Genomic DNA, 12,619 nt, shown 5'->3' on the forward strand with positions numbered 1-12,619 from the left:
CTGAGTGTCTCAGACTCCTGAGTACTCCAGAACAGTGAGAAACATGGCAACCACAGCGCCACCTTCTGAGCCTCAGTTTCCTCATGGGTCCCAAAGTGGTGACAGTAACACCCACCTAATGAAGGTGGACCCAGAACTTGGCTGTGTCATGCTCAGTAAAATGTCACCTTGTATTTAAGGACTTAAAAACACTTTCAGGCTCTGACGTATAACTTCGGATTCATTTCCTGGTTTAAGAGAAATCTGGAGGTGACCATCTCAGCTGGGCACACACCACTTAGCGAAGGGGCTGGTACTTCCTGTCCTCTCACGCCCCATCTCAGTGGCACAAGAGGAGAACAGCACCCAGCAGAGGAGGTCTCAACTTCAGATTCCGCTCAGGCAATAAGGCCTAAGATTAGGAAGTGCACAAAGCACGTGCCACCCACCCATCTTACCTGTCATAAGCTTCTTTGAGGTCCCTGGCCAACTTGCACTTGGGTAGGATGTGATGGAAAGGGGACTGAGGACCATCATTTGCTACAAGAATTGCAACACAAAAGGATTTAGAGCCTCCAAAGCAAGGAAACGTGCATAGGTTAGAATAGAAAATATCTTCAAAAACAAGTTTAAAAAAAATTTTAAGTAACTTTAAACCAATATTCCCCACTACTTTTTATAAAATTTTTACATCCAGTTGAATTAAAATTAGACTTAGGCTGATTTGTTCAACCATCTTTACATAAATTATTTGTATTTAAACTCTACCACTGGCCCCACCTAACCCTGTAGTCACAGGCATCACAGGAACAAAATATTTCACTGGCTTCTCCCGAAGGCGCCTACCTCAGATCACCGGAGCCATCTTCTGTCTCGGTAACCACATATTTCCATGCCTCGCCCCACTCTTTCCTCCACACATTTACACTAATGTAATTTTTTTTTATGACTAAAAGTCTTTTATTAATCCTTTCTTATAAATGTTTAACAAAAAATATATGCACTAAGTTGAATTTTTTTAAATTTCCTGTGATAAAAGTCATAGACTCTAAAGAAATCATTTTAAAAAATAAGACTTCTAGATTGTTATTAATTAGTACATAACTGGCCAAGATAGAAATATATTATACATTTTGATAGCAAATTGTCAAACATGAAAAGTAAATCTTTACTGAAAATGCACCTGAGTGGGATAGTTCATGCATAGTGATCACTACTTCTACTTATTGCTAAAATTAGACTGGGTTCACCTTCAAATGTGTCCTAGTTTTGTTTTGTTACAGAGGTGCTAACCCGAGAAGATGGAAGTGGAGATTGTTACCAGTAGGTGTCTCTCTGCGCTTTGAAATGTTCGTGGTATGCCAAAACCACATGGCAACCAATCAGTAAAAGTTGTTTTTAAATAATTTACCAGCTGATAACTCCACTAGGTCTTCCTTCAACTTAGCTGAAAGCGAAGAACTGGAAAGCAGTCACTTTGCCAGCTCACTATTCCCGCTGGCCCCTGTGCATGTCCTTCACCCCAGGGAAGCGTGTCCAGCAGCACCAGGGCCGGCAGGCAGTGCCTAACCTGCACGGAGCCATCCTGCAGCGCTTGTCAGGGAGGAGGGCGTTTCAGGCTAGGAAGTCGATTTTAGCACATCAGGTGAGGAAAGTGGGACTATGCCCCCAGGGAGTCTCCTTTTGCACCCAGTGCATGCTCAGCCCAGGATGAAGATCATGGGACAGCTGAGTGCCTCAGTTTCCACATCTGCAAAACCGGATCGCGGTCCTGCCCGGAAATGCTGCCGCACTCACCATCAGCCACAGCAGACACCTCATCCTGCAGCGCCAGGATCAGCTTGGCCTCCCGCGTGAGGTACTGGCAGCGACGCTCCTCGTGCTGCAGCACAGTAGCGATGCGCCGGGAAAGGTTGTGTAGGCAGTTGATCACCGAGGGGTCTGCATTGGCCTGCGGGAGAGGCACAGGTGACTCAAATGCAGCATTCACGCACAGCAAAACCTCAAACCATAAAAGCAGCATTCTCCTCTCCTTTTCCCCAGGCCCCTCTCCCAGTGCCACTACTGTCCCCAGCTTCCTGTGTCCCCTCTAGGGCCCACCCACAGAAATGCCACTCTGCACAGCATCCTATCTTGTGGATGGTTGCCTGAAAGGCGGCACAGAGATGGCTCTGCAGGGTCCCCTAGTGTGGGGGGTGGGGAACCAGGCATTTCTAACAAAAAGAGAAAATCTCCCACATCACAGAGCACCATGCCAGGGCCACCCAGGAAGGCAGGGCACAAATCAGGCATCTACTCTGGGCCAGGCAGGGGCAGCCCTATGGCGCAGCAAAATGTACAAATCCCTCCACCCACCTGCTGTATGACCCTGGATCACAGGCTCCCATCTGAAAAAAGACAACAGTGGCACCTCTCTCACTAATTAGACATGTCAAGTGCTCAGAACAGAGCCTACTCAGAGGCAAAAACCATGGTGCTGTTTGTGGTCACCAGTGTACTGCTGACTATTGGTGGACAGGACTGGCTATGTGAGAATTCAGTCACACAGCTCCAATTATAACAAGGGCACACAGTATAATAAACAGAAGCACTAGCTAGCTAATTGTTCACGGAACGCTCTTTGCAGCAGAAATGACCCTGGCAAACAGAAGAATCCAGAAGGCTCCAGGCCACTTCCTTCCACCTGAGCTCCCTCCACACCCCTGTGTCAATTCTGGAAACTATCAGGGGCCGCAGTCGGCCAGGCCAAGGGTGGAGCAGGTGGCTCTGGGGTCTGTGAAGATACTCCACAGAACAGATAACTGGCCAAACATGACTCAGTGCTTCAGGAGGCCAACAGGGTGGCTGAGTCATTCTGTAAGGTAGAGGTGGGGGAAAGAAGAGGACGAGTGGTGGCACAGATTAGATCCTCTGGTGCCGCCTCCCTCTCCTGTTTATCTGGCAGGCAGGGGCCCTGCCTACAGAGTGTTCACAGCAACTTCTGGGCCAAAACCTGGGCTAGACTCAGTAAACACCTTCACCACCTGGAGCTGGGGAGATTTTCTAAACTCCCAGCAGATCTCATGTTCACAAACAGAACTTACACCGGGCAGCATACCTGTGCTGGGGAAAGAACTGAAGGTTGCTCCCATGCCATGCCCACCACCAGGCAGCAGCCCTTCATGTATAGGGGAACCCTACAGTTCCGTAATCTTGCAGGGGACACTGTTGTCCCTCAACAGTGTCCCCTGCAAGATTACGGAACTGTAGGGTCTGAGATATAGAGTATATACAATTGTCTCAAAACAAAATACATTTTTAGAAGAATCTGTGTAAAAATACTCCCACAACAAAAAAGAGGTAAGAAAATGATCCTGGGCACATGGTTATCCCCCAAAGTAATCAAGTCCCACTTGAGAACCCATCCCTCTGCTAGAGGTCCCACTGGCTGGGGCACAACAGTGTTGTAAGTCAGATGCCCAGGGCCTGTTCGTTCCACGTTCCTAGATGTGCCAGGTGGTGCTTGCCCAGGCAGGGCCTGACGACCAGCACTGACAGAGTGTGCCAGGGAGTCCTGTTTGGCTGCGCAGGCATCGCTCAAGGTGTCTGCAGAGCCCAAGACTGTGTGTGGCCACGCTGAGAAAGCTACCACCTAGCATGTGCCAGCCCTGAGTGGGAGCTCTTAGAAATGCCACACTTTTCCCATATGTGATGGGAGGCAGCATCAAATTTAGGGCATCGCCTATGAGTCTTTCTTATCCCCAAAACACGTACCTAAATGTAATCATGCCTTCAGAGCTAAAGGCCAGTTTGCAGGAAATACAGGGACAGAGAGCAAATCTGACTGCACAATAAGATGAGTCTAAACATGGAACATTTGATGGAACAAAGGGAGGGGAGAGTCCTAGACTGGTGAGACCTAGAGACGGAATATCACATGCTTACGTGGGTTGGGTTTTCATCCTGGCTCAGACGGGCCAACTGAAAAGAATGTGGCAATTGGGGAAAGTTTCCATGGATCACATACTAGTTGATAACAACTTATGAAAATTTTATCAGGTGTGAAAAGGGTATCCTGGTATAAAATAAATGTCCACATCTCTATAGACATGTCTTCTGAAGTATATAGGAGTGAACAAACATGAGGTCTGGGACTTGTCCTGAAATATTTGAGCAGCAAGGTGGGGAGGGTAAGTAGATGGCGCCAGCATGCAAGGCCAACTGTTGTGGGATCTCAGAGATAGGCGTAGGTTTCTAAAACTATTGTCACTAGTTTGGGTTTTGTTTAAAAATTTTCAAAGTAAAAAAAAGTATACATTTTCATATGACTACTGAAAAGAAAATACAAACTTGTCCACCCTAAAATACCAACTCTTTACATTATTTAAAATTCCTCCCATTCTTCAACATTATGGCCTATGCTATCTGAAGTCCTATACTACCTTGTTTCCTACTGCTTTTACCTGGCGGTAATCTATACTCCTCCAGGTTCTAGTATCATCCCCATTTCTCATCTTTAATGGCCAAAGAACAAGCCACTGTATAATAATCACCACCTAGTCTAATCATTCCCCAACTACTGGTTACCAGGATTATGTCCAGCCTAGTTATTATTATAAAAGTCTTTACCCAATTTAAAAATGTTTGTTTTGTTGACTGCTATGTCCAAGGGTGTCATATGTTCCGCTATCACAGGCTGCCCAGAGAGGAGGGCCTGCCTGCAACATCTGGGGTGGGGCTGTGGCTGCTTCTCACCACCCATCCCACACGGACTATCAGTATTGACAGGTGGACAGCCTTCATCATGGTTTTTGTTTGCTTGTTTTTTTACTTGAGTTCTCTTTGTGGATGTATTATGAAATTTTATAAGTAATACAAGGATACTGTGAAAATGCAAACACTACGAAAGTGTATATATAAAGTAGGAAGTAAGAATCTCTTCTTGGAACCTCATGCCCCAGGGACAGTCACCACCAACAAATCATTTTATTCTAACTTGTAGTTCCTTATTTATCAACAAGGTATGCCAGTTTTAAAAATTAAGCTCGACTCTAAAGGAGCTTTTCTCTAGAAATTTGATTATGAACCATTCACAGTAAGACCTGTGGTCCCCACACCAAAGAAGCCACAATGAAAAAAACACCTTGAGACTTAGAATGGCATCTAATAGTACAGGTTTCCTTTCTTCTCAGTCTCATTTCCATCACTCTGAGGTTTTCAGAGCACACACTGTTCCTTGTCACTAAAACCCAGTCACTTTCTCACTCATATTTCTGCATAAAAGCCATCACTGAGATCACATGACCAGCCAGAAAGAACTACTGGGTTCTTTGGTGAAAATGAAGTTGAGATATTTCAGAGGAACGCCATTATTTAACATATATTCCAAAGTCTCTTCAAAATATAAGCCAGACCTTACCTAGGAAAGCTATTTATATTTTGACAGCTTTATTGAAAAGGAATTTCCTGTAACTAATGAAAACACAACTTTGGTCAGTGCTGGGAACTGCTTTAAGAACAATTAGGCTTAATTATTTAAAAAATGAAAAATAACGAATGTTGGTGAGGAAATGTAAAATAACTGGAACCCTTGCTGGTGGAATGTGAAATGATGCAGCCACTCTGGAAAACAGTCTGGCAGTGTATTAAATGGTTCGATGCAGAGCTATCACATAACCCAGCATTCTACTCCTAGGTATATACCCAAAGGGAATGAAAACATGTGTTCACACAAAAATTTGTACACAAATGCCCTTAATATCATTGTTCATAATAGCCAGAAGGTGAAAACAACCCAAATGTTCATCAACAGATGAATGGATAAACAGTGTGATCTAGCCATCCAATGGAATACAATTTGGCCATAAAAATACAGTACTGATATACATTGCAGTAAGGAATAATCTCAAAATCACTATGCTCAGTGAAAGAAGCCAGACACCAAAGGTCACATGCTGTAGGATCCCATTTATATGAAAAGTGCAGGACAGGTAAATCCACAGAGACAGAAAGACTGGTGGTTTCCAGCAGCTGTGGGAAAAGAGACAGGGAAGTAACTGGTCTCCTTTTACAGCAATGAAAACATTCTGGAACTAGATAGTGGTAATGATTATACAACAGTGTTACTAGATTCCACCAAACTGTGCACTTTAAAATGGTTAAAATGGTAAATTTTATATGTATTTAAAAAAAAAAAAAAAGCAGGAAACAATGAGTGTAGACCAGAGCCATGCCCACAGCAGTCTGAGCTCTGAGTCAATGACAGTCACTGGAAATGAGCTGCTGCTACTCCCCCCGACCCTCCTCCCTAATCTGCCCATGCTCTTCAGCCATTTATGCGGACACTCACCCTCAGTGCGAATACCACATTAAAAAGAATCATGGTGGGAGCTTCCCTCTTCGGGGATGGGTCTGTTTTAGAGACCTGTAAAAGAGGCATAATTATAATGAATGAGAGCCACTGCTTCTGAAGAAGAGCTGTTTAGAGTGATTCTACTTTAGGCGTGGGAAGTTTCCAGAATATAGCAGAATCAGAGAAAAAGAGATTCCCAGGGTCTTGGAGAAGCAATCGGTGCCTTTGCACAGACAAGTGGTGGCTGCATGGACAGGTGAATCACTGCTGAAATAAGAGTAGGAAAGTCAGTGCTATGACCGAAAGTGACAAGGCTGCCCCAGTTAACTGAAGTGAGCTGAGGTGCACAGAGGAGAGAAGATGGAGAGGGGCTCAAGTGGATAGTGTCCTCTGTCCAGACCATCCCCCCATTGCCACCCCCAGTGTCCACCTGAGTTTTCCAGGCTGTCTCTGCCAAGTATAACAAGTACTAGGGACGACTGAGAGCCAGCAGATAGGCCTGCCACTCTGGCATTCAGCCAACCTGGGTCACAAACGCCAAGCTGACTACAAAGTATTGCCACTAGGGGTTATGAGTCCAGGGCCCTAGCTCTCCGTGGGCCATCCCAACTGTCTCCTCACCATCCTGCCTGTCACTCCCGTTTTGTAGGGTATAATTGCTGGCAGGCTGCCAAATCTCCCCTACATTACCCACAGGCCATCAGTAGGGACTAAACTCAATCTGCAGGGACCTTGGTGAGGAGGGAAGGTGCTGTCCGTGGGGCCAGATGCACTTAGCCATGGCCCCATGTCTTGGCACCTCCAACCACATTTTGACCACTCACACATTCTTTTCATGGGCTTAGTCACAGAGAAGATTTGAGGACCACATCACAGACCCTCACATAATTTCTGGACCGTATAAATGAAGCTAAATCTCATACTGTCTTATTAAAACCCTTCAGAATCTGAGCGATGCTGTTGCTGATTCTGCCCGTGTGAAAACGACTGACTGGCAGGTTCTGGTGTGCAAATTCTCCTGGTTCATAGTGCATTCAATCTTGTTAAAACTCCCCAGTACTGTAATATTTCATTTAGTAGAGAATGTATATAAAAGGTTCAACACAATAGTAAGAGCTAAATTAATAATAATAATGGCTACGACATCACTTAATAAACAAAAAGAAATGCTTACACCAATTTATATAAAGTTCAAGGGGTTGACAAATGCTCTCGATGTATATATACATTCTATATATGTATATATACACACACACACATATACATTGTGCTGCGTGTGTGTGCATGTGTGTGCAGGTGTGTGCTGTGCAGTGTGGCAGTGTGCGTGTGTGTGCGAGGCTGCGTGTGTGTGCGCAGGTGTGTGAATAAAGGGGAAGGCCGCAGTCAGTGGACACCCAGAATGCAAACAGCAAAAGCTAGGCGCAGGGCCTGAACTCCGGGGACAAGGGTGCCTGTCTCTCCCAGGAGCCTCAGGGCCTAGGAGGGTGTGCAGCTGACAGCGAACACTTGGTCAGGTTGGCTGTGTGCTGGCTGTCTTCCCCAGAACCAGCATCGGCCACCGTTCTCTGAGGGCCCAGACCAGGATGGGCCATGCCTGCCCAGGGAGAACCCCACCTATTCGGGAAGCCCTTACCTGCCCCAGCGCATGCTGCAGGAGTGTCGGGTGCCCAACAAACCGCACATTATCAATCTTCAGTTCGAATTTTTGGCCACACATTTCAGACTTGGTTGCCAAAATTGTTGCCAGAATGACATCTGAAAACCTTAAAATTGAAAAGAGGTAGAGTGGAAATAAGTGAACAAAATGTCACAGCCCCATGCCCACTGCCCTCAGAGGGGAAGGGTCTCAGTATATTGCAGCTTCGTGTGCAGAATGGCTGTACCCCCACTGATGACCTGGAAGCTTCTATCAGTTGCCTTTTGAAGCAATCTCCAAGATTGGGGACATAAAATCACCATAATTACAAGGTAAAAGGCATGAGAAGCATAGACGGAAGGCACATGCTGTCATTTCTTGGCATGCTCTATGAAATTCAGGAGAGAAACAAGTTGCAGTTTGCTTTTAAAGGAGGAACAGCAGCTGAGCTGGCATTGCTCTGAGAGTCACTTTCCTTAAGGCTCACAGGTGGGGGTGCTCTACCATCAGGCCCAGGTTTACTGGGCTGCACCCCTCAACTCCCAGGAGTCCCCAACCTCTGAGTGCTGAGTAAAGGGCAAGGGGACAGCACTAACTGCAGCGAGCTAATTACCTTCCTTCAGCATGTCTGCCTTCCCTTACCCCAAACACTGAAACCTTTCAGTTTTTATTAGGGAAGAAATTTTTAAAATGTGCAAGATGGGCAGACCCACTGATATGATATGAACATAGGGACGCACAGAACTGAGTGTCACAGAGAAGTAGGAATGATGGCTGTGGCGTAGGTGAGAGCAGATCTGGATACACTCTCTGTAAAACTGCTGAGTTCACCCCTTTGCAAGGTGAATCTGTACACTTATGTCTCCTTACTGGCAGCTCTGTTCCTTCCTCCCCAAGGGAGATCTCGATAAGGGAGGAGAGCCCAGGCCTGGGGGGACTTTCACTTTAGAAGCACTGATGCACCGTGTCTGAGCTGGAGCCAGAAGGGAGACAAGTCCTGTGCTCATTTCTCCACCTGGAGAAAGCAATTCTAACATCCAGGTTGGGAGGACACACTGTGTTGAAGAAGGTGGCTCTGGCTCCCTTAAGGTCATGCTCTGCTCTAAAAGAGACCCCTATAGTCCTAGAGGCCATCGAGCACAGACATTCCAGTGTGTGTCCTGGGCCTTTGCTGAGGAGCTATGGCGAATCAGACACCACACCAGATGCTTTTCTCCTGGATGATCTTGTGTGGGGGAGGAGAGCGACTAACACCATACAGCTCTGTTTTCTGAAGAAAAAGGATGGTTTGCTACAAACTGCTGCTTTAGCTCAGCTCAGAAATAGCCAACAGCTCTGGGATAAAAGGATCCAGGAAGGGGGCCATTTGCTCTGGGCTCCTTACACATGGCAGGGCTTACCACCTAATGTAAGAGTAACCTGGAGCCAGCCTGCAGCAAGAGCTCTGCTGATCGACCAGCAAACGGACAAACTGCAAGATGAGCAGCCATGGGACTCTTTCCAGGCCTCTTCCCCACGGACAGGTGGGGGACCTAGAACTGCGAGGGCCTTTGCAGGGGAGGATGTCACATTGGTTTCCAGCCTTCCTCCAGAATTGACATTGTTCTCTAGGCACACTAGGTCATCCTGTGGTGACCTAGATACAAAGGGTTTGCCTCTTGCACAGTCAGGATGGCCCTTGGATCTTCCGACACCAAGGTGTCAGAGATATTCTGGGAAAATTGGGACCCACAGCCTGAGTGCTTGGCTGCCCATTGTGGGCCTCTCTTCCCTGAAATACTGTTCTCTGGAGTGATTAAACCAGAGATAGAAGATTCCAGTGTCTTAGACCAGAGGCATTATAAGCTTTCTTCAAAAACTCTAAATGGTTTACTCTGCCCTGCAACTCTCATCTGAGGGACGGTGACGGTGAGGGAGGGCTCAGGGTGACAAACTCAAACGAACACTTCTGTCCTAGCAAATAATCCAGTGCCGACATTTCACATCCTATCTGCCACCCGAGGACTCAGGGACACAGAGATAAGGGATAGAAAACAACCTCCCACTACTCCAGATAGTTTACTTTTTCCTGTGATACCCAAATACCTCCATTAAAAACCTCTGCTCTGTCATGAAGAGCCACAGATGGGCCTCAGCCCTGGCCCTCAGCCACCAATCCAGGAACCTAAGTTAGTTTGGCTGTGGGATAGGTTTTGAGATTCAGAGGCAAGCAGTGGCGGTCTAGTTCACATTTACAAATATCCAAATCCAAAAACACCCTTCCAAGAGCCAAATAAAAAGCGCCTCCCTCCAAGCCCAGAGAGGCCAAGGTCTGCGGAAGGAGTCAACTAGAAAGCCATGTGCTGCTGAGGCGGCCAGCAGGGTGGTGTATGGTACTTGTCTCAGCAAGTCTCGCCCACAAAGATATCCACTCACCACTGCAATATTACACACTTATGATGAAAGGAACACCTGAGTGGCTTTATACTTTGTATAGTGTATCTGCTGACGTAACATGCACAAAGACACAGAGTTATATCATGAGATTTGGGGCAGGAGACATAACTGTTATAAATAGCAAAATGAAACGAAAACAAGTGACAATATTCGTTTGTTGTTCCCAAAATTTACAAAAATCCTTTTCCCTTGTTTTGATGATAAAAGGCCTGGTAAATATGTTGCACACAATAAAATAGCTGTTACAAAACTAACATTTCTGGAATAACTTAATTAAAAACATATTTAGGAAGAAGAACCAGCCCAGCTGGAAAACTGGCCAAGATCTTCCATTCCTGCCAAGACACTCGGAGCAGGCTTGTCCACAAAAGAGGGAGGACAGCATGGAAAGGAGCTCGACTCTGCCCCCTTCTGTTCTGGGGGGCTCACAGATGCTCTGTGCACCTCCAATGCCCAGAGGAGATGCCCTGTCAGGGGGGACAGGAGGGTCCCACCTTATCTATGCCTTCCTAGAGAAGTGCCACATAAGCTCCATGGGAACATTTTTGCCTCCAAAGGGCACATACAAGAGCATCTAAGCTCAAGCATTACATTTCATACCCAGCCCTAGGGAGAGACCCCCACTAAACAAACACCTCCAAGAAACGAAGGCAAGGAATAATCAAGGGTCTCTCTAGGGGGACAGTAGGCTAAAGAGACAAGAAACCTACCACCCTCACAGGGCCACTGGTGCCTGCCTGGAGGAGGAGGTTTGAGTGCATGCCTGGTCCCAGAAGTCTCCCTGTGCCAGCCAACCTTGCCTAGGCCTCTTAGGTAATGTGAAATAGCTAAATAACTCCAGGTGGAGAAAGGGCAGGGGCCGTGGCAAGCCTGAGTACTCATTCCTGTGAGATCGGGGCAGTGCGGTCCGAGCGAGAGCCTGTGTGCCTCATTAGTCATTCTTCAACATTGAGGGAAATCAGGAGTTAAGCACAATTACAAGAAGAAAGGGTAGCAAGAATCAAGACAGAAAGATGGCGGAGAAGTTCTTGGTCTTACCCTGCAACCAATTGCTCATCGGTTGAAGGACATGGCTCGCTGAAATGGGAACAGGACCATCAAGACCAAATAAAAACACATCGATTTTAAAAATCATTAAAATTTATAGTCGTTTTATTAAAACAGTATTAAAGTCTAGCAGAAGTACCACCATTAGCATTAATTGTTGAGGTCAAGGCTAAGCAACTTACCGGACAAAAAAAGATACAGACACTCCCCAAGTTGAAGACTTTCCACAGTTTTCTCACTAAAGCTCAAATTCTCATACATAAACATAGGCTGGGCAAGAATGAGAGTCAGTTTCCAGAAGCAAGAGCAAGGCTGGAACACCTAGGTCAGAGCCCAGCACCACACGTATCGGCTGGATGCCCATGCACAAGTATTTAATCTTTCTGACAAACCATCTCAACAAGATCAAATGAGATTCCCGAGGAAAAAGCCTTATGGAAACTGCAGAATGTCACTGAATACCTCAGTCTCCATTCCTGAGACGCTGTGACCACCAGCATAGCTGACCTCCCTGAGCCTCTGGCAAGGACATGACTGTGGCCCCTTCAGCAGCAAGGCAGTCACAGCAGATCTATAGGTACATATGCTGAAAAATGTCTTAGACCTCTGCACTATCCAATCTGGTTTTTTAAAGAGTATATTTAAAAGAGTTAAAGTTCCTCTACACAGGTCTGTGTCCTGTGACATGCTGCTTTCTGAGAAAGTAAGCTTGAGCCCCAGGGTGCAGACAGCGTCAGAGGGGTGAGAGCTGGCTACGACACTGTGCCATGTCCATCGGGCTGCCCTGCTGGGCCTGCTGCTCCCCACAGCTCTCACTGAGAATCACACACTGCCAGAGGACTATGCAAAAGAAACACACAATGAAGAAAGCTTTCTTTTCAGCAGCTCTCAAACATTAGCTCATCAAGTTTGTGTAGCAGTAAAGGGGTAAGATGTTTTGTGGACTTTCTCAAGATCATGCAGAAAGTCAGAACCCAAAGAAGCTCAAGTGCAACTCCTACAACCAGACAAGTCTCAATGAAATCCCTTTACTTTCAAAAGGGAAAAGCACACAGGGCTTCCAAGAGTCAGCAGTGTTCTATTTCCTTAATGAGGTGTGGTGGTGACAGGTATGTTTTATGGACTTGTGTCTACCCCTCTGAGGGACACAGAGCCATCGTCAAGTACAATCACCTAGATACAGATGTTCT

The 12,619-nt window shown here is 46.3% G+C and overlaps 1 protein-coding gene across 4 annotated transcripts in view; it reads right to left on the reverse strand.

The window, feature by feature from the left end:
- The window catches only part of NPRL3 (NPR3 like, GATOR1 complex subunit), a 35,424-nt gene that overhangs the window by 15,891 nt on the left and 6,914 nt on the right, over positions 1–12,619 (reverse strand). For 2 of the 4 annotated variants that reach the window (XM_039884697.1, XM_039884699.1), the window contains exons 3-7: positions 11,421–11,459; positions 7,944–8,073; positions 6,308–6,382; positions 1,777–1,930; positions 438–519 (exon numbers count right to left, since the gene is read on the reverse strand). In XM_039884697.1, the coding sequence (XP_039740631.1) occupies positions 438–519; positions 1,777–1,930; positions 6,308–6,382; positions 7,944–8,073; positions 11,421–11,459 (480 nt within the window). The remainder of the gene's footprint in view (positions 1–437; positions 520–1,776; positions 1,931–6,307; positions 6,383–7,943; positions 8,074–11,420; positions 11,460–12,619) is intronic. The other 2 variants (XM_039884698.1, XM_039884700.1) reach the window with 1 other exon arrangement.

This window comes from Pteropus medius, unplaced genomic scaffold (genome assembly GCF_902729225.1).
Source record: "Pteropus medius unplaced genomic scaffold, Ma_sr-lr_union100, whole genome shotgun sequence".
Classification (NCBI taxonomy): Eukaryota; Metazoa; Chordata; class Mammalia; order Chiroptera; family Pteropodidae; genus Pteropus; species Pteropus medius.